The sequence below is a fragment of the Coregonus clupeaformis genome, chromosome 12 (genome assembly GCF_020615455.1).
Source record: "Coregonus clupeaformis isolate EN_2021a chromosome 12, ASM2061545v1, whole genome shotgun sequence".
Taxonomy (NCBI): Eukaryota; Metazoa; Chordata; class Actinopteri; order Salmoniformes; family Salmonidae; genus Coregonus; species Coregonus clupeaformis.
In genome coordinates this window covers 35,505,502-35,527,074 of record NC_059203.1, presented here as the reverse complement: position 1 = coordinate 35,527,074, position 21,573 = coordinate 35,505,502, and the positions used below count along the sequence as shown (strand labels likewise).

At 43.6% G+C, this 21,573-nt stretch overlaps 1 protein-coding gene across 1 annotated transcript in view; it reads right to left on the bottom strand.

The window, feature by feature from the left end:
- Window positions 1-12,375: 12,375 nt before the first annotated feature.
- The window catches only part of slc4a8 (solute carrier family 4 member 8), a 62,730-nt gene continuing 53,532 nt past the window's right edge, over window positions 12,376-21,573 (bottom strand). The window contains exons 19-24 of the mRNA XM_041891273.1: window positions 21,066-21,386; window positions 20,781-20,954; window positions 20,407-20,541; window positions 18,502-18,605; window positions 15,379-15,484; window positions 12,376-14,907 (exon numbers count right to left, since the gene is read on the bottom strand). Of these exons, the coding sequence (XP_041747207.1) occupies window positions 14,902-14,907; window positions 15,379-15,484; window positions 18,502-18,605; window positions 20,407-20,541; window positions 20,781-20,954; window positions 21,066-21,386 (846 nt within the window). The 3' untranslated portion in view covers window positions 12,376-14,901. The remainder of the gene's footprint in view (window positions 14,908-15,378; window positions 15,485-18,501; window positions 18,606-20,406; window positions 20,542-20,780; window positions 20,955-21,065; window positions 21,387-21,573) is intronic.

The following is a 21,573-nucleotide window of genomic DNA, read 5'->3' as shown; positions in this document are numbered from 1 at the left end:
TCTTTGGTCTTGGCCATAGTGGAGTTTGGAGTGTGACTGTTTGAGGTTGTGGACAGGTGTCTTTTATACTGATAACAAGTTCAAACAGGTGCCATTAATACAGGTAACGAGTGGAGGACAGAGGAGCCTCTTAAAGAAGAAGTTACAGGTCTGTGAGAGCCAGAAATCTTGCTTGTTTGTAGGTGACCAAATACTTATTTTCCACCATAATTTGCAAATAAATTCATAAAAAATCCTACAATGTGATTTTCTTGAAAAAAAAATCTCAATTTGTCTGTCATAGTTGATGTGTACCTATGATGAAAATTACAGGCCTCTCTCATCTTTTTAAGTGGGAGAACTTGCACAATTGGTGGCTGACTAAATACTTTTTTTTCCCCCACTGTATGTGTCAGATCAGAATAGGATGTTGTTTCCTAATGTCTTTTTCACATGCACACGCACACACACACCTTGGGGCTGGGTGTTTGAGTGGCTCATTGTTCCCTGGTTAGGAGAACAAAGTATTCAGAGCCTGGTAATGGAGGTTAGATTAATTGCTGACAAATCTGTATTCAGCAGTTCCCCATCTCTGCCTCTGATAGATTTATGACAGAGATTGATGGAGGGGAGGGCCTGAGAGCTGCATCTGTTAGAGTGGAGGGGGGTGAGGTGGAGAATTTGTTTTGGTTTTGCCTTTGCAAGAAAAATGAAGAGAATAGTCTGAGGGGTTTGAGCGTTTAGTCCTATGAAGCAGGTTTGAGAAGCTCCTACGAAGCAGGTTTGAGAAGCTCCTACGATTCAGGTTTGAGAAGTTAGCGAGGTAACTCTAAGTTCAATTCGGGATAACTGGTCATACGAAAGTGGCTCACCTTTTACCCAGGTAAATGTCTATGGCAACAAATCATTCAGAACTAACCTGCTCCAGGGCAGGCTAACTCCACTAACCCTGAATGAAATGACTGAGCAGCGAGTTGAAGACCAATGAAATCAGATTCCCTCCCTCTTGCAAAGACTGTGTCAGCATCCCCATTTGAGGAAGACAACTGATTAAATATTTGATTTACCCCACGATGAAATCGGGGATGGGACTGTGGATCTGTCGCCGTACGTTAGTCACATGCGACATCTCAGACAGCACTGGCTACATTTTTACAAAACTTGGGTGAATGATGCGTCTTGCCATAGAGATCCGGCATTTACAAAATGACACTGATTGGCCCAAGGCGGGAGCTATAGTAATTAACTCAAATGTATTAGTCACACGCAATATCTCAATTTGCCCAAGGGGGGGCACTGCATCATTCGTGGGGGACAACATGTTTACTGTTGCTGCCTTCTTAATCAAAAGTTTTTTTGTGTTACAAATAGTAATGTTAGAATATATCACATCACACATCATTTTGATTTCGGCACAAATTAAAACATGGCACTGACTCGCCCATGGATTGATGTTTCAGAATTATCTCAAAGATAATAACTAGCCATGTGAGCAGTCACCCAGTAAAATACTACTTGAGTAAAAGTCTGAAAGTATTTGGTTTTAAATATACTTAAGTATCAAAAGTAAAAGTATGAATCATTTCAAATTCCTTATATTAGGCAAATCAGATGGCACGATTGTTTTTTAATTTTTAATTTACAGATAGTCAGGGGCACACTCCAACACTCAGACATAATTTACTAATTAAATATTTGTGTTTAGTGAGTCCGCTAGATCAGAGGCAGTAGGGATGACCAGAATGTTCTCTTGATAAGTGCATGAATTGGACCATTTTCCTGTCCTGTTAAGCATTCAAAATGTAACGAGTACTTTTGGGTGTCAGAGAAAATGTATGTAGTAAAAAGTACATTATTTTCTTTAGGAATGTAGTGGAGTAAAAGTAAAAGTTGTCAAAAATATAAATAGTAAAGTACAGATACCCCAAAAAACGACGTAAGTAGTACTTTAAAGTATTTTTACTTAAGTACTTTACACCACTGCATGTGCGATATGCACACGCAGTTAAGCCTGCTAGAGTTAGCGGCAGGCGGATGAGCAATATCCACATTCATAGTACGGATGAAGCCTGAGCTGGAATGTGAAGCAAGCTGAAGCTGGTTAGTTTTAGAAAATCCTGAGTAGATCTAGCTTGCTTTGTAGGATACTCCTCTGGTAATTCATTGTGTTTTTCCCCTAACAAATCTTGTACTGTAGAGTTCAATCTTGCCACATTCACACAGAAAATGCATGGTGCCTTTATTAATAAAGTTAAACAACACGAATAAGACCAAGAGACAAGGCAATATCATACACATACAGGTATATTACTAACATTATTATATTATTCATATTACACTGTCTATGTAATAACCAGTGTGCTCCAAGACGTGGGGGAACTAGTACGATTCTTGCCATTCTCATTTTGACCTCTCATCAACAAGCTGTTTTTGCCCACAGTACTGCCGCTGACTGGATTTTTTAGTTTGTCGCTACATTCTCCGTAAACCCTAGACACTGTTGAACCGGCATGCCTGGCACGGACAATCATACCACACTCAAAGTCGCATAGGTCACTTGTTTTGCCCATTCTAACATTTAATCGAACAGTAACTGGATGCTTCGATACCTGTCTGCCTGCTCACTGTCTGTAGGAGCGAACCATTTGAATGGGGTGGTGTACCTAATAAACTGGCCACTGAGTGTATGTACCGCTCTGCCATTGATCCCCTCCCCTCTGTTCTAGAGTGTCCATAGCTACACCCTGCCCTGACACTGACATCACAGGAGAGGGGCTCTGTGATTGGGTAGGACTTAGCACCACCAGCTGTTTGTAATCAGGACCTACTCCTCTTCTCTGACAGCTGGATTACCTCCAGATGTCTAAACTCCACACTCAGGGTCCTCACCTCAGGAGAGAGAGAGAGAGAGAGAGAGAGAGAGAGAGAGAGAGAGAGAGAGAGAGAGAGAGAGAGAGAGAGAGAGAGAGAGAGAGAGAGAGAGAGAGAGAGAGAGAGAGAGAGAGAGAGAGAGAGAGAGGGAGCAGGACTTATGTCAGGCCTCCTAAACATATTTCTGTTAAAGGTCCCCAAAGCACACACATCCCTGGGTCGCTCCTCTTTTCAGTTCGCTGCAGCTAGCAACTGGAACGAGCTGGAAAAAACACTCAAACTGGACAGTTTTATCTCCATCTCTTCATTCAAAGACTCAATCATGGACACTCTTACTGACAGTTGTGGCTGGTTCACGTGATGTATGGTTGTCTCTACCTTCTTGCCTTTGTGCTGTTGTCTGTGCCCAATAATGTTTGTACCATGTTTTGTGCTGCTACGATGTTGTACTGCTGCCATGTTGTGTTGCTACCATGTTGTTGTCAAGTGGTGTTGCCACCATGCTGTGTTGTCATGTGTTGCTGCCATGCTACGTTGTTGTCTTAGGTCTCTCTTTATGTAGTGTTGTGGTGTCTCTCTTGTCGTGATGTGTGTTTTGTCCTATATTTTTATTTTAAATCCCAGCCCCCGTCCCCACAGGAGGCCTTTTGCATTTTGGTAGGCCATCATTGTAAATGATAATTTGTTCTTAACTGACTTGCCTAGTTAAATAAAGGTTAAATAAAAAAAATGTGTAAAATAATATTTGGCCCAGTTAAATACTTACAAAATGCATCCTTTCTTTTTTCCTCTCCTGCTTACGAAACTCATGTATTGTATTTGATTGGGTAGAAATTCCATATTTTGGCTTTCACCAATGAAACCATGTCAAATCTGTGATAGTTTTAAGGAAGTATTCATTTAAACAAGCAATTTAATAACAGGGCCTTTGACTTTCTGTGAGCCATCGCCATCTAGTGGCACAAGAAGACTCTGCGTTTTGAGGTTGGGACGTTACCTTAGTGACTGACAGTATTGAACTACACATTTAATTAAAAACACTTCAAACCTTACCCTCCTAAAATACCATTTAAATGCAAGGACACAAACAACAAGTATACTTTTAAAGATTTATGGTTTATTTCCCATGTTTCCATAATCAAAAATTACATTACACATATAAAACATTTAGAATAATTTAGCTATGGACTAACAAGCATTTAATATTTTTCAGACAAGGCATCTTTCTCCCTGAAAATCTCTCTCTCTATCCCCTCTGTATCTCTCCCCCTCTCTTTCATTTCTCTCCCTCACCCCTGTCCCCTCCTCTCATCCCTCTCTCTCTTTAACCTTGTCTGTTAAATTAATTGTGGACACAAGGCCAATCTTGTACTCATCAGAAAACACTGTCTGACACTGTACACTATGACTCATCTACCCACTACATGGAGGGAAGGAGAAGAGGAGGGGAAGAGGAGAGGAGGAAAGGATGGGAGGAAAAGAGGAGGGGGCACACTCAATCATATTGGGTAAACACAGCTGATACCAGAAGTGTTTGATCTCAGAGAAAGAGTTTGGGACTGGGGGTGAGGGTGAGGACACAGTGACACTGACTGCACTACACTGGACAACGTCAAAGTCTCAACACACACACACACACACACACACACACACTCGACAGAACAGCCGGGGCAGCACATACTGACATACAGTACCTTCAGAAAGTATTCACACAGACTGAATTTAAAATGTATTTCAATTTAGACTTTGTGTAACTGACCTACACACACTACCCCTTAATATCAAACTGGAATTATGTTTTTAGAAAGTTTTACAAATTAATGCTAAATGAAAAGCTGAAATGTCTTGAGTCATTAAGTATTCAACCTCTTTGTTATGGCATTAAGTTCAGGAGTAAGAATTTGCTTAACAAGTCCCATAATAAGTTGCATGGACTCACTCTGTGTGTAATAATAGTGTTTAACATGATTTTTGAATGATCACCTCATCTCTGTACCCAACACATACAATTATCTGTAAGGTCCCTCAGTCAAGTAGTGAATTTCAAACACATATTCAACCACAAAAACCAGGGAGGTTTTCCAATGCCTTGCAAAGAAGGGCACCTATTGGTAGATGTGTAAAAAAAATCAAGAAAAGCAGACATGGTGAAGTTATTAATTACACTTTGGATGGTGTATCAATACACGCAGTCACTACAAAGATACAAAGTACCACTCTTCATATTTTCAAGCATGGTGGTGGCTGCGTATTATGGGTATAGTTGTCTTCGGCAAGGGAGTTTTTTAGGGTAAAAAGAAATGGAATAGAGCTAAGCACAGGCAAGATCCTTTCCAACAGACACTGGGAGACAAATTCACCTTTCAGCAGGACAATAACCTAAAACATAAGGCCAAATATACATGTACACTGGAGTTGCTTACCAAGATTACATTAATGTTCCTGAGTGGCCTAGTTATCGTGGAGCTCCGCCCCATAGGGGAGCTCTGCTCCTATTGGTTTACCTCGTGAACCACCTGAGACAGAATTATGCACACACCTGCAGCCAATAGGAGTACAGGTGTCCCTATAAGAGGGGACGCTTCCCCTCAATCAGCCTCCCATTATCTTCAGCGACTGGACTAGACTGAAGACGCCGACGAAGACTCAGGACGAAGAAACTCAGTCCTAAAATGAGCACACCAGGACATTTTCCACCCCCAAAAGCTCTTTTCAGACCTCAATGTCGCTGTTCCTCTATGGCGGCTGCTGACTCCCACGACTTATGTTTCGTGTGTCTTGGTTCTCAGCACGCCAGGGACGGCCTCATAGATTCCCCACTATGTGCCAGCTGCGCCCTCCTTTCTTTGAAAGAGAGGAAGCAGCGCTGGGCGTTTTTTAGTGGGATTTGGCTTTGGTACTCGAAGCGCTCTGTGAGTCGCCGTTCGAACCATTGAATCAAATTCCCCTCAAGATGCTGTCTGTGAAGAGGGCACTGTTGCTTGCTTTGACTACTGCTAAGCGTGTCTGTGATTTGTGTGTTCTTTTGATGAGACCCGACTGCCTTGCCATTAATGGCGATTTGAGCAGAGCGGTGTTATGTCTTAACCCGGCATTTATGCCGAAGGTTATTAAGAGCTCATATAGATCACAGACCGTGGAGCTGTGGGCTTTTTCTCCCCCTCCCCATGGGGAGAGGAGAGAGGAAAGGCTCCATCGCCTGTGCCCAGTGCGCGCTTTGGCGTGTTACGTTGAGCGCACAGCAGCGATTAGGTCATCGCCTCAGCTGTTTGTGTGTCACGGTGCGGCTGCACTAGGTAGACCACTTTCGAAACAGCGTCTGTCTCATTGGCTTTGTGAAGGCATTGAGACAGCTTACGAGGCAACAGGGCGAAAATTGCCTCAGAGTATAAGAGCCCACTCCACTCGTGGAGTAGCGGCTTCTACTGCCCTTTTCAGAGGAACAGGGGTAGAGGATATCTGTGCAGCGGTGTCGTGGTCGTCACCTATCTCTTGGATATTTTATGTCTTCTAATTCTTTGGCTCGGTCTGTACTCAGCGTAGCTGATGGGAGGCCTTGAGCTAGGAGAAAGGAATGCAGGACTAAAAGAGTTAGGTCTCTTTCAGGTCCGCTCCTGTTAAAGGGAGACATATATGACATGACTCCTGACTGACATGTTCAGTACAGTAGAGGGAATGTTATTTATCTGCCAACCAGTATTACTGGGTTGGGGCGGAATGATGAGGGAAATTGTTTTTGTAACTATGTTACATTACTGTTGACCGGTCATAAAATATTGACGGAATTGTGACGTCATCTATCTGCTGGTTCAGATTAGTATGACTCATATTCTGGTTATCTGCCCACTAGACATTGGCAATGCCATTGGACTAGGTGGGGCGGATTTGTACCGAGGACCCAGTATATTGTGACACAGTGTGTTACAGTACTGTGGGACTTGGTCGCAGCCATTGCTAGGCCCGACCTTTTCATTTAGGTGGGAAGTGTTGGGCTCGGCAGGGAGTACATCTTGGAGCGTTGCGCTCCGCCTTAAACCAATAGGAGCAGAGCTCCCCTATGGGGCGGAGCTCCACGATATAGAACGATAGTTACCGGAGTGTAACTCCAGTTCTATGAGTGGAGCGGAGCCCCATAGGACTTAAGGCCCTGAAGATAATTCTCGGGAGGCTGATTGAGGGAAAGCGTTCTCTCTTATAGGGACACCTCCCCTATGGGGCTCGCTCCACTCATAGAACTGGAGTTACAACTCCGGTAACTATCATTTTGACTTAAATCGGCTTAAAAATCTATGGCAAGATTTGAAAATGGCTGTCTACCAATGATCAACAACCAACTTGACAGAGCTTGAATAATTTTTAAAATAATCATGTGCAAATATTGTACAATCCAGGTGCGCAAAGCTGTTAGGGACTTATCCAGAAAGACTCACAGCTGTAATCGCTGCCAAAGGTGATTCTAACATGTATTGACTCAGGGGTGTGAATACTTATGTAAATGAGCTATTTATGTATTTCATTTTCAATACATTTGCTACATTTCAAAAACATGTCTTCACTTTGTCATTATGGGTTATTGTGTGTAGATGGGTGAGAAAAAAATATATTTAATAAATTTTTAATTCAGGCTGTAACACAAAATAATGTAGAATAAGTCAAGGGGTATGAATACTTTCTGAAGGCACTGTATACATAGAAGAACACATTGAGAAATTAACAAATCTATTCAAACAATCGCATAAAACGAATCATGTAATTTTTAAGATTGCTTTGCTAAATTATTCAAGTCTTTTCTGAGAGCACATCCGCTAACAGTGTGTGAATGTACAGTAGCTCTGCTTGCTTAAAGGTCCAATGCAGCCGTTTTTATCTCAATATCAAATAATTTCTAGGTAACAATTGACCCTTTGCTAAGCCCTGCCCCCATTGCTTACTGTTGCAACCTCTGACAACATTTCCCCGGGAAGCTCCATTCCCCATTCAAACTACTGGAGAAAACCACTAACAACAATCTTAAACTGTGTTTTTAATACACAGTAAAATTAAACACAAACTACCCTTGCTATTCAGGAGACTATTGGGTATGTTGTGGAGGACTGTCATTAAAATTGCTTCACGGGAACCTGGTACAATTAAGTTTGTGGAAGATTGGATGGCTCTGAATACACTGTCATGCAGTCAAAGCTACTACTATAACCACTTTGGAGCTAACTAGTTATCTAAAGTCGTATCCTGATGTGGACAGCAGATTATAGTTGTATTCATAATTATTGTATTGTCATGGGTATGAAGCCTCAAGTCTTCTCTACTCGGATGCGGGAGGTAAGCTTGGCTTCTTATATGGTGTCGAGTAAAGCTTAAACCATGTATTTAGATTGTAGGTAGGTATTGTAGTTAGGTATTGTAGGTAGTTTATCTAGGTAGTTATTGTAGGTTATTGTAGGTAATTATTGTAGGTAAGTATTGTATTCGTCTGAGCCCGGTGAAGCACGAGGCTAGCTAACCCACTACCTGGACCAATAAAGCTAGCTAGCTAGCGGGTAGCTACAGGTAACTATTAGCAACTGTGGATAGTTGTTTCCAATGTTATTTCACGCTTAAGAGTACCTGTAATTATGCCAGCTAGCTACGTACCATTCAGCTGTTTTTCTGAAGCGTTAACGTTAGGTAGTTAGTAGCTACTGTACTCGAAATGTAGCTAGCTTGTTGCTACCTGGATAGCTAACTAAACAATAGCTGGAACGACCTAGCTGTAATATTTGGAGACGCTTTCTCTCCGTTGGGACAGACGCTACTGGCTGAATCGATTCAGTGGCTAGCTTTGCACTTAACTGGCTAACAGTAGCTACTAAGGGTAAGTTATAACCTACATTTATTTTTGTTTTGTTTTTACATACTGGTAACAAGAGTCGTTCAAGGGAATTCGGGACATGGGTGACTAGTTAACGTTAGCTTGGCTCTCTCTGTGTGTTTCGTGCCGTCAGAGGAGGGGTGGTTCGTTGGCAGAGAGCAATGGCTAGCTAGTATGCTAACTATTCTAGCTAACTAACTGGCTGAATAAGTTGACGACGTACTCAATCAAACTGTCAAAACTAACCCCAAACTTTACACAACGTTAGACACGGACACGAATGATCTGTTTGGCGTGTTAACACATTGGTTTGTTGTAACCGAGTACTGGTGCTACACCGTGTTATTGGAGGCTGGCATGCTAGTTGGCTATGGCGTCATAGGATTCGGTGCCCTGGACAGTTTTCACGGAAGAATACTGTACCAAGTTAGCTAGCTGAATAAACTAAGTTAGAGTCTATTCCTAGAAAACATTGAACCGCTGTAGTTTACAACAATTATCATTTCTAAAGTGGAAGTTGGGAGAGTTATATTTGAGTGTTTCAGTGAAATGTAAGTGAGGGAGGCCCCGCTCTCTCGCTTTCCCAGATGTTTAGCTCATTTCATTCCGATCTCCTTTGCATTATTGTAGCCTTTTTCTGTAGCCTGTCAACTATGTGTCTGTCTATCCCTGTTCTCTCCTCTCTGCACAGGCCATACAAACGCTTCACACCGCGTGGCTGCTGCCATTCTAATCTGGTGGTCCCTGCGTGCACAACCCACATGGAGTTCCAGGTCTCTGGCAGCCTCTGGAACTGCCGTTCTGCGGCCAACAAGGCATAGTTCATCTCAGCCTATGCTACCCTCCAGTCCCTTGACTTCTTGGCGCTGACGAAAACATGGATTACCACAGAAAACACTGCTACTCCTACTGCTCTTTCCTCGTCTGACCATGTGTTCTCGCATACCCCGAGAGCATCTGGTCAGCGCGGCGGTGGCACAGGAATCCTCATCTCTCCCAAGTAGACATTCTCTCTTTTTCCCCTGACCCATCTGTCTATCTCCTCATTTGAATTCCATGCTGTCACAGTCACTAGCCCATTCAAGCTTAACATCCTTGCCATTTATCGCCCTCCAGGTTCCCTTGGAGAGTTCATCAATGAGCTTGACACCTTGATAAGTTCCTTTCCTGAGGATGGCTCACCCCTCACAGTTCTGGGTGACTTTAACCTCCCTACGTCTGCCTTTGACTAATTTCTCTCTGCCTCCTTCTTTCCACTCCTTTCCTCTTTTGATCTCACCCTCTCACCGTCCCCCCTACTCACAAGGCAGGCAATACGCTTGACCGCATCTTTACTAGATGCTGTTCTTCTACTAATCTCACTGCAACTCCCCTCCAAGTCTCCGACCACTACTTTGTATCCTTTTCTCTCTCGCTCTCCTCCAACACTACTCACTCTGCCCCTACTCAGATGGTAATGTGCCGTCGCAACCTTCGCTCTCTCTCTCCCGCTACTCTCTCCTCTTCCATCCTATCATCTCTTCCCTCTGCTAAATCCTTCTCCCTCCGATCTCCTGATTCTGCCTCCTCAACCCTCCTCTCCTCCCTTTCTGCATCTTTTGACTCTCTATGTCCCCTATCCTCCCGGCCGGCTCGGTCCTCCCCTCCTGCTCTGTGGCTTGACGACTCATTGCGAGCTCACAGAAGAGGGCTCCGGGCAGCCGAGCGGAAATGGAGGAAAACTAGACTCCCTGAGGACCTGTCATCTTTTCACTCCCTCCTCTCTACATTCTCTGCCTCTGTTTCCGCTGCTAAAGCCACTTTCTACCACTCTAAATTTCAAGCCTCTGTCTCTAACCCTAGGAAGCTCTTTGCCACCTTCTCCTCCTTACTGAATCCCCCTCCTCCTCCCCCTCCCTCATCCCTCTCTGTGGATGACTTCGTCAACCATTTTGAAAAGAAGGTTGACGACATCCGATCCTCATTTATTAAGTCAAATGACACCGCTGGTCCTGCTCACACTGCCCTACCCTAGGCTTTGACTTCTTTCTCCCCTCTCTCTCCAGATGAAATCTTGCGACTTGTGACGGCCGGCCGCCCAACAACCTGCCCGCTTGACCCTATCCCCTCCTCTCTTCTCCAGACCATTTCCGGAGACCTTCTCCCTTACCTCACCTCGCTCATCAACTCATCCTTGACCGCTGGCCATGTCCCTTCCGTCTTCAAGAGAGCGAGAGTTGCACCCCTCCTCAAAAAACCTACACTCGATCCCTCCGATGTCAACAACTACAGACCAGTATCCCTTCTTTCTTTTCTTTCCAAAACTCTTGAGCATGCCGTCTCTAGCCAACTCTCCTGCTATCTCTCTCAGAATGACCTTCTTGATCCAAACCAGTCAGGTTTCAAGACTGGTCATTCAACTGAGACTGCTCTTCTCTGTGTCACGGAGGCTCTCCGCACTGCTAAAGCTAACTCTCTCTCCTCTGCTCTTATCCTTCTAGACCTATCCGCTGCCTTTGATACTGTGAACCATCATATCCTCCTCTCCACCCTCTACGAGTTGGGCATCTCCGGCACTGCTCACTCTTGGATTGCATCCTACCTGACAGGTCGCTCCTACCAGGTGGCGTGGCGAGAATCTGTCTCCGCACCACGTGCTTTCACCACTGGTGTTCCCCAGGGCTCAGTTTTAGGCCCTCTCCTATTCTCTCTATACACCAAGTCACTTGGCTCTGTCATATCCTCACATGGTCTCTCCTATCATTGCTACGCAGACGACACACAATTAATTTTCTCCTTTCCCCCTTCTGATAACCAGGTGGTGAATCGCATCTCTGCATGTCTGGCAGACATATCAGTGTGGATGTTGGATCACCACCTCAAGCTGAACCTCGACAAGATGGAGCTGCTCTTCCTCCCGGGGAAGGACTGCCCGCTCCATGATCTCGCCATCACGGTTGACAACTCCATTGTGTCCTCCTCCTAGAGTGCAAATAACCTTGGCGTGACCCTGGACAACACCCTGTCGTTCTCCGCTAACATCAAAGCGGCTCGCATCTACTACAAGACCATGGTGCTTGCCTACGGAGCTGTGAGGGGAACGGCACCTCCTTACCTTAGGCTCTGATCAGACCCTACACCCAAACGAGGGCACTACATTCATCCACCTCTGGCCTGCTAGCTCCACCTCTGGTTAGCTAGCTCCCCACAGTTATAATAAGTGGCTAGCTAGCTAGCGTTAGCAACGTTTGGTGGTCAATGAGACTGAGAGCTAGCTAACCAGCTGAGCTAGCAAACAATGTAACAAAAATATAATTTTGGATAAAGAAATACTCCATCAACAGACTCTGCATTTCAGGAATCACAGTAGCAAGTACCCCTGGTGCATTGTTATTCAGCCATTTAAACAATTTAGCTATATTTTGATGAACTCTCAGTTTTGCCATAGCTCTCATTGGCTTTCATGCCTTTTAAATGTGAGCTTGTCCGAGGTGTCAGACTTGACGACAGTTGCTATCCATTGGAGCACAGCGATTGATGCCCAACATTCTGGGGCGGGGCTTAGTGAAGGGTCAATTAAGTACCTTACTGTGATTCTTTTCAATTAAAATGGTCAAAAAGAAACAAAAATAGCTACTTAGCAAAGAGCAATTTCTCAAGCAAGAATTTTGCTAGGACTGTCTGGGAGTAGTCTGAGTGGGGAGGGGAAAACAGAAAACTAGCTGTTATTGTCAGAGGTTTGGAACTCTCTTTCTTATTGGTCTATTGAATAATTTACCGCCGGCAGGCTAAAACTCCATCCCACCAAAAAAGTATTTTCAAACAGCTCTTACACTAAAAGGGCATTATTATCATTTTCACAATTTCACAATATTATTCCAACCTAGTGTGGAAATATATATAAAACACAGGAAAATCTAGTTTTTAACTGCATGGGGCCTTTTAAATCACATTTTGAGTTTGGTTTCATTCTCTAACAGTTTGTTCAGCTTTCACTGTATGTTTTGTGGTTTGTGTATTTCAAGTTTGGCTGTTTTATAGTGTTTGAATTCTCATATTTGATTGTGTTTGTGTCACACTGTACTTTTACTTATTCTTAAAGACATTTCATACTGTTGTCTGGGACAAAGAAACAAAATGATTGGATGATTTAAAAGGAAGTTGAGAGGTATAACGCACAGGAGCAAAACAATACAATGTTTTCTAGTTACTCTTCAGTACAATGTTTCTTACATTCCATCCATTAGTATTTCCATCAGGTTTGGAAAAAAGAGGAATGTAATCTATTTGGACCCATTGGGTGATCATGTCAAGATGACTATTGACAAACAATCATGGCTTTATCTGAAGCAAGATGCTGTATCTCTCATGATCTTTGTAAGGGTATTATTACTGCATGTAGCCTGTACTTAAAGCCACCTTGGCACATGAAAATGACAATCATCATCATATTGGACACATTCCTGAAGTTTGTCAGTAGTAGGCAGTTGGATTTAGTGGCGGGAAACATCTTGTAAACCTGGGAGGATATATTCCTAATGGAGTGCTTCTTATTACGTTAGTATTTAGATGCTTTTTGTGATGCATTCATTAGGCTTTCTGTTAGCGCATTGTCCCATTTATTACACTATATACAGAAAGTGACCGTTTTTAACATTCATATTCTAAAATCAATCATCGTAATACATTATTGTCATACATAATCTCTTACTCAGTTTCTTGAAAATAAAACATATATATTATATATACTGTATCTATACAATGTGCAACTACAAATGAATTGTATGTTATTGAGGAATACTGTGGCAGTATGTTTTCTCGCCTCCCAACTGGCACTAGTCTCGGAGCAGAGAGCACACATCAAAGTAAGAGATGTGGTCCCAATTTAATGGATTAGGGTCCTGTTCAAATACTTTGACAAATACATCCTTCCTTCCTTCCTTTACATTATTACAGATCTAAGATCAGTAGTCAACAGAATGGAGTGGAGGAAGGAGGAAGGATGCACTTTTGAGGAGAAATGGACAGGTCTATCAATGAAATTAAATGTCCTGAAAACGCTGAGAGGTCATTGAAACCTCTACCATCAGGTCCAGCAAGTGTGTTTAGTGTAGGTAGATTCAGTGGTAGGTAGATCTTCTGCACAGGGCCATTCATTTGGGCTAATTTATTGCTCATATTCAGCGTGTTTGGTTTTGCCCATGAATTATGGATTCCCACATATTAAACTTGCTCAGAAACGCACACACACAGTCAAAAGGTGTGTATTCTGGCCATTTCTGGGAGTAATTTCTAGGTGTGGTCATGTACTGCTTTAGGCTCCACTTCTACTCCCCTCTGGCCTCTAACCTTTTACAGTGTTACCCATACTTAGGCGCTGTGAGTTGTTCCTGACCATGTGACCTGATCAGGAACAACCCGAGATCACGTGATCTGGAAAAACTTAAGGTCCTACCCATACTGCCTGACAAGAGTTCCTAATTCCAAAGAGGTTGACTGAGGTAAAACACATGGACAGGAACAAAAGATCACATACATTCTGTACAGGTACTTCTAACCTGAACAGTTATATTCAACACAGAAATATCCACAAAGGTAACAGATTATTATAGCGCATAATCAAATTATTGATGTCACTGGTTGAACGGTCTCTTCTAGCAATATTCTCACATCGTACAGACACAGATTTTATGTCCAAAGTTAAATATCTCTACATTATTGATCCAATAATATACGTTAGAATTTAAAAAATAATTTGACAAGACCACCACGGTTATAAAAAACACACTTATGGTACAGTAAAGAAAAATACTCTTTAAAGTAAAGATAACATACTAGTAGAGCCACTGTGATTTAGAAAATATCCTGGTTTGGGTTTGAAGGAGCATTCTCATAGACACAGCAAGGCTGTTCTGAAGGAAACATGTTTGTTGTTGTTGTTGCTGTTGTTGTTTGAGGGAATGTGTGTGTGTTAGGGGTGCATGTGTGTGTTATGTGGATGTATGAGAGCAGCCGTTAGATGTGGGAGTGGGGCTGGTGAGACTCTTGGGGTCCCAGTATTGTAGAGGAGGTGTTTGGGTTAAAGATGTGTGTGAGCCAAAACACAAGGGGGCATTAGAAATGCCCTATGACCTATGTGTCTGGCTTATTGAAGTGTAGGTCACAGCCTCTGTAGTCATAAGGTTCCACTCTCTCACTGATCTATAAATTCCAGACCTTCCATTTCAATCCTGTATAGAGAAATACTCGCACGTACACACAAACGCACACACACACACACACACACACACACACACACACACACACACACACACACACACACACACACACACACACACACACACACACACACACACACACACACACACACACACACACACACACACACACACACACACACACACACACACACACACACACACAGGGAGGTAAGGAATGAGAAAGAGAGAGAGCAGAGAGACATGGTTAATAATATACCATGGCAAATCCAGTTTGAGGGAGATCCAATTTCCAACTTGTCTCAGTGCCTATGAAGAAGTATCATAACATTAAAAACTCAAACAACTGATTCCATAAAATGCAAGTAGGAGAGGAGAGAGTTGAGAAAACAGTGGGCAGAAGGGTCGACAATGCAGTGCACCAGACAGTGACTGTGAGAGAAAGCTAGAAAAAGAAAGAGGCAGAGAGGGATAGGGCCTTGCCTTCTTAGTGGCCCCCATGCGACTGTCCTTTTGGTTGGCGTTGAGGGATTTCCACACGGTGGTTTTAGACATCTCATCAGATATGTTAATGTCAGAGGGGTCACACCTGGGGAGGAAGGGGTTAAAGCAATGGGTCAGAGGTCAGAGGGGGTAGGAAGGAGGGGAGGGTGGAGTCTGAGGGGGTTAGTACTCAACAAGCGGTGCAATGAACAAACCTCTACTGTACCACCAAAAGACACCACATACAGACAGTGAGCACAGACATTAACTAAGACTTACCTGTCCATTAGATGTCTCGACCATAGCCTAGGCAGCCGATAGTGGGCGTTAGATCTGCACTATCAACTAGGATTGATGTGCATTCCCGGTAATACACTCCCCCGTGGACTGGCTAGTACATAAAGCATCCACCATCCAGGCTGCAAAGGCATCATTTCCCTCCTTAACAACCGCGTTGAGCCAAGGGTGTGCAACATCCTAAGTTGTCCAAAAATACGAAAATGGTGACGGAAAATTGTGTTTTATTAAGACAGTTAAAGATAGTTAAGGAGGGAAATGATGCTTTTGCAGCCTGAATGGCGGATGCTTGATGTACTTGATGACCACGGGGGAACACGACTGTACTCCCTGTTCACCCACGACTGTGTGGCTGCGCAGGACTCCAACACCATCATTAAGTTTGCAGACGACACGACGGTGGTAAACCTGATCACCTGCAACGATGAGACATCCTACAGGGAGGAGGTCAGAGACCTGACAGTGTGGTGCCAGGACAACAACCTCTCCCTCAACGTCAGCAAGACAAAGGAGCTGATTGTGGACTACAGAAAACAGAGGGCTGAGCACGCCTCCATCCACATCAACGAGGCTGTTGTGGAGCAGGTCGAGAGCTTCAAGTTCCTCGGTGTCCACATCATGGTCCACACACATCAACACAGTCGTGAAAAGGGCACGACAACGCCTCTTCCTCTCAGGAGGCTGAAAAGATTTGGCATGGGCCCTCAAATCCTCAATACGTTCTACAGCTGATCCATCTACAGCTGCACCAAGTTCTACAGCTGCCATCCAGAACCTCTATACCAGGCAGTGTCAGAGGAAGGCCCTAAACATTGTCAAAGACTCCAGCCCTTCCAAGTCATAGACTGTTTTCTCTCTGCTACCGCACGGCAAACGGTACCGATGCACCAAGTCTGGAACCAACAGGACCCTGAACAGCTTCTACCCCCAATCTAAGTGAAAAAAAATTTGTTAAATAGTTAACCAATAGCTACCCGGAATACACTACTATTTCTCTTTTTTTCACTCAGCATTGATGGGAAATAAGCATTTCACTGTTAGTCTACAGTCGTGGTCAAAAGTTTTGAGAATGACACAAGTATTGGTCTTCACAAAGTTCACTGCTTCAGTGTTATGAGATATTTTTGTCAGATGTTACTATGATATACTGAAATATAATTACAAGCATTCCATAAGTGTCAAAGGCTTTTATTGACAATTACATTAAGTTTATGCAAAGAGTCAATATTTGCAGTGTTGACCCTTCTTTTTCAAGACCTCTGCAATCCGCCCTGGAATGCTGTCAATTAACTTCTGGGCCACATCTTGACTGATGGCAGCCCATTCTTGCATAATCAATGCTTGGAGTTTGTCAGAATTTGTGGGTTTTTTTTTGTCCACCCGCCTCTTGAGGATCGACCACAAGTTCTCAATGGGATTAAGGTCTGGGGAGTTTCCTGGCCATGGACCCAAAATGTCGATGTTTTGTTCACCGAGCCACTTAGTTATCACTTTTGCCTTATGGCAAGGTGCTCCATCATGGAAAAGGCATTGGTCGTCACCAAACTGTTCTTGGATGGTTGGGAGAAGTTGCTCTCGGAGGATGTGTTGGTACCATTCTTTATTCATGACTGTGTTCTTTTTTTTTTGGGGGGGGGGGATGCTTTACTGTTGGCATGACACAGGACTGATGATAGCGCTCACCTTGTCTTCTCCGGACAAGGTGTTTTCCGGATGCCCCAAACAATCGGAAAGGGGATTCATCAGAGAAAATGACTTTACCCCAGTCCTCAGCAGTCCAATCCCTGTACCTTTTGCAGAATATCAGTCTGTCCCTGATGTTTTTCCTGGAGAGAAGTGGCTTCTTTGCTGCCCTTCTTGACACCAGGCCATCCTCCAAGAGTCTTTGCCTCACTGTGCATGCAGATGCACTCACACCTGCCTGCTGCCATTCCTGAGCAAGCTCTGCACTGGTGGTGCCCCTATCCCGCAGCTGAATCAACTATAGGAGACAGTCCTGACGCTTGCTGGACTTTCTTGGGCGCCCTGACGCCTTCTTCACAACAATTGAACCTCTCTCCTTGAAGTTCTTGATGATCCGATAAATGGTTGATTTAGGTGCAATCTTACTAGCAGCAATATCCTTGCCTGTGAAGCCCTTTTTGTGCAAAGCAATGATGACGGCACGTGTTTCCTTGCAGGTAACCATGGTTAACATAGGAAGAACAATGATTTCAAGCACCACCCTCCTTTTAAAGCTTCCAGTCTGTTATTCTAAATCAATCAGCATGACAGACTGATCTCCAGCCTTGTCCTCGTCAACACTCTCACCTGTGTTAACGAGAGAATCACTGACATGATGGCAGCTGGTCCTTTTGTGGCAGGGCTGAAATGCAGTGGAAATGTTTTTGGGGGATTAAGTTCATTTTCATGGCAAAGAGGGACTTTGCAATTAATTGCAATTCATCTGATCACTCTTCATGACATTCTGGAGTACATGCAAAATGCCATCATCCAAACTGAGGCAGCAGACTTTGTGAAAATTAGTATTTGTGTCATTCTCAAAACTTTTGACCATGACTGTACACCTGTTGTTTACTAAGCATGTGACAAATACAATTTCATTTGATTCATTACCGGGAATGCACATCAATCCTAGACGATAGTACAGATCTAGCGCCCAGTAATGACTGCTTAAGCTATCTCGACCATCACGTGTGTGTGTGGGTGTGTGTTCATATGTAAGTGTGTGTGTGTGTGTGTGTGTGTTCGTGGTGTGTGTGTGTGCGTAGGTAAGTGTGTGTGTGTGTGTCTCTTCATAAGTGTGTGTGTGTGTGTGTGTGTTACCTGGGGTCGTGTGTTTTGGGGGACTGCAGGAGCTTGCTGCTCTCCATGGGGATGTGGACTGAGGTCTTATCCTCTACTGCTGTACCCAGAATCTCCTCATCCGGCTGCACACACACACACACACACACACACACAAAATAATATAGTGATGTGTGCATGTCAGGTACAGATATAATTTTATCCAGTTTGCTACAGCAGGAAAATAATCCTGCAGCAATAGGAAATGTAAATTTTTATGTGGATTATAATTAATGGACATTAATTAGGGGTTGATCCATTTTTCGTAAGGGAAAATCAAGTCTGAAATTTTAAAGTGGAAATTACAAACGTCAGAAGCCTTTTTAAACTGCAAATACACTACAAGTAAAACATTTCCTGGAAAGGAAAGTTGCCCTGCAACAGGGTGATCAAATGAAGATCCTACATCTGTAGCAGCAAGAGTGTTACGCTTGGCGGACACTACACGTTTTTAGCCCGATCTCCCGGCGTATTTTTTCAAAATCGGAGGAAACCGGAGCAAACCTGGAGTAAAACGTAACGCCACAGCCCGTAAAGTGTAAACACATACCTGATTTGTGGTTGATGGCTGTCACAGGCTCCTGAGCACTTACGGCATCACGATAATTTTCAAACATGTTGAATATATTCGGCCACAAAGTGTGAACAGTGCTCAGAGCATATGCAAGGCATGTCCCACCGTCAGCCAATCAGCTACTCAGAACTATAAAGGTTCTCTTCACCTACCTCACAAGTTCATCTCACACACACACACACACACACACACACACACACACACACACACACACACACACACACACACACACACACACACACACACACACACACACACACACACAAGCTAGCTGGTCTGCTGGGCTACCCAAAGCTCTTTCTGCAAAATCAACACTCCATATTGTCCTCTTTGCCGTAACCAGTTGCATGCCAAAATTCGCTTCATTCTTGCTTTTGTCTTAGCTTTTTCGGAGCATGACAATCATTGATGTAGTGCTATTTTTTTAAAATTACGTCATAATTTCTAAATGAAATTTGGTACCGAAATGTAGCCTGTTGTAGGATATAATTTTAGAATATAATTTACATAGCCTACAATGCATCATCCAAAATGTAACAATTGCCTATGCCTACACATAGTGGCTCAAGGAAATGTTTCTAGTTTTAAAATCCTAAAACACCAAATTAGGCCTACCTTATTATAAATTATAGGCCATCATCACTGTCAATCGTGAATGATAATTCTTCACTTTTTACGGGTGAAACGTCCATGCTGCATGCCAACCATTCGATCCCAATCAGTTTCATGGAAATATGCGTTTCGATCTTCTTCTTCTTCTTGAATGATGTAGGCTTAGTAACCTAACTACTGTTAGCAGAGGGAGTTAAGAAGCTATACTTCCACTTGTATTTTGTTTCAATCAAAGCATATTGATTCAACTTTCATCTAAACTTTATTAAACGAGCACCATTCTGAGAAGTAGAGGAGCGTCGCTCCACTGTGCACCGGCTGCACTACACCCCTGATAACAAAGCACATAAAAGAACACAGCATCTTCCTCGATTGCCCGGCAGATATATGCAGAATCTGGCCCGATTGTCCAATCGCACTGTCGCAGAGGTTCCGCGAGGTGTATGTACTTATTACTATTTCACAATAATTTGGCTTGACTGAATCGTTAAATGTGAGAGGTTTTCCGATGGGTAGAGCCTGTACACCCGGCAAAAGACGTGTAGTGTATTTCAGCCTTTAGTCACATAATATGCCATACTCCATACAACATTGCCTCTAGTGGTGGCAAAGCAAAGTTGACCTCCATGTTCCTAAACCAGTTGTGTTGAATGTTATAGGATCAAAGCATACTGTAATCATACTGTAATTAGAGGGAGTACCTCAACGTCAACATTCTTGGAGGCGTCATGCAGTTGTTTCTTCTTGCTCTCAGGCATTATGTCGTCCAGGTAACTCAGCTCCCTCTTAGTGAAGCAAAGGTCCAACAACTTACGGATGAACACTAGAGCCAGCACCTACACAACACACACAAACACACACACACACACATACATACATACACTCATATTGCTAGATGTGATATTTCACAAGTATGATATTCAATACAACGATATAACAAAATACTTTCAGCCATTTACACAGAGATTCCCAAAGCTAATACCATTCCTGCTCAATGGGACCAACCAGAAGAAATAGGTTTAGAAGAAGCAGTACTACAGTACTGCTATGCTCTGTGCCATAGTGTAATTGTTACCATCATGGGGAAGACGATGGCTGCCTTGGAGGTCTTGATGATCCAGAGCAGGGCCAGGCAGGTGAGCTGGGTGATAGTGAACAGGTGCACCTTCCTCAGGGGAACGTGTCTCAGGTAGATGAAGTCTGGCTGGTGCTTGGCTGGCATACCAAACAGCTTTAGACGGTCAAAGAACTGAGAGAGGAAAGAAGATCAAATTGGAATTGTAAGACGCTGACTTATAATGGCAACACATGTGTGTGTGTGTATGTGTTGCTGCTGTTGATGTGCTTTGTAAGGCATTACCTGTATTCCCCTCAAAGACGAGGCTCCCATGTAGAGAAATACTCCATACAGGACGGGCATGGGAATGAACTGCAGAGCCCCAGTCATGAAGACAGAGAGGCCCATCAGTAGGAAGATGACCAGGCCTGTGAGCCTCTGCTCTCTGATGCCGAGGAAGCGGGGCTGTTCCCCGGGGGCTGAGCTCTCTGACTCCAGCTTCAGGCTGTTGACGTGGGAGATGGAGAGGACGGTGGCTGCCACGAACCAGGGCAGGCCCATGATGGAGCACACAGCCAGCATCACCCCCACCATCAGCAGATCCAGATGATAGCCACAGCCCTTCTGTAAGGGGGATGGTGTAAATACATGGAGGGAAAATAACGCATGAAAAATCGCACAGATAGACCAACAAACAGACACATAGGCACACAGACCTGAATATTTTATTTAGTATTTTAACAAAAATTCTGACTTGTGCCCTCAGAACAAAGCTGCAGTAAGAACAAGTTCCTTCAGACTAACTATTGGG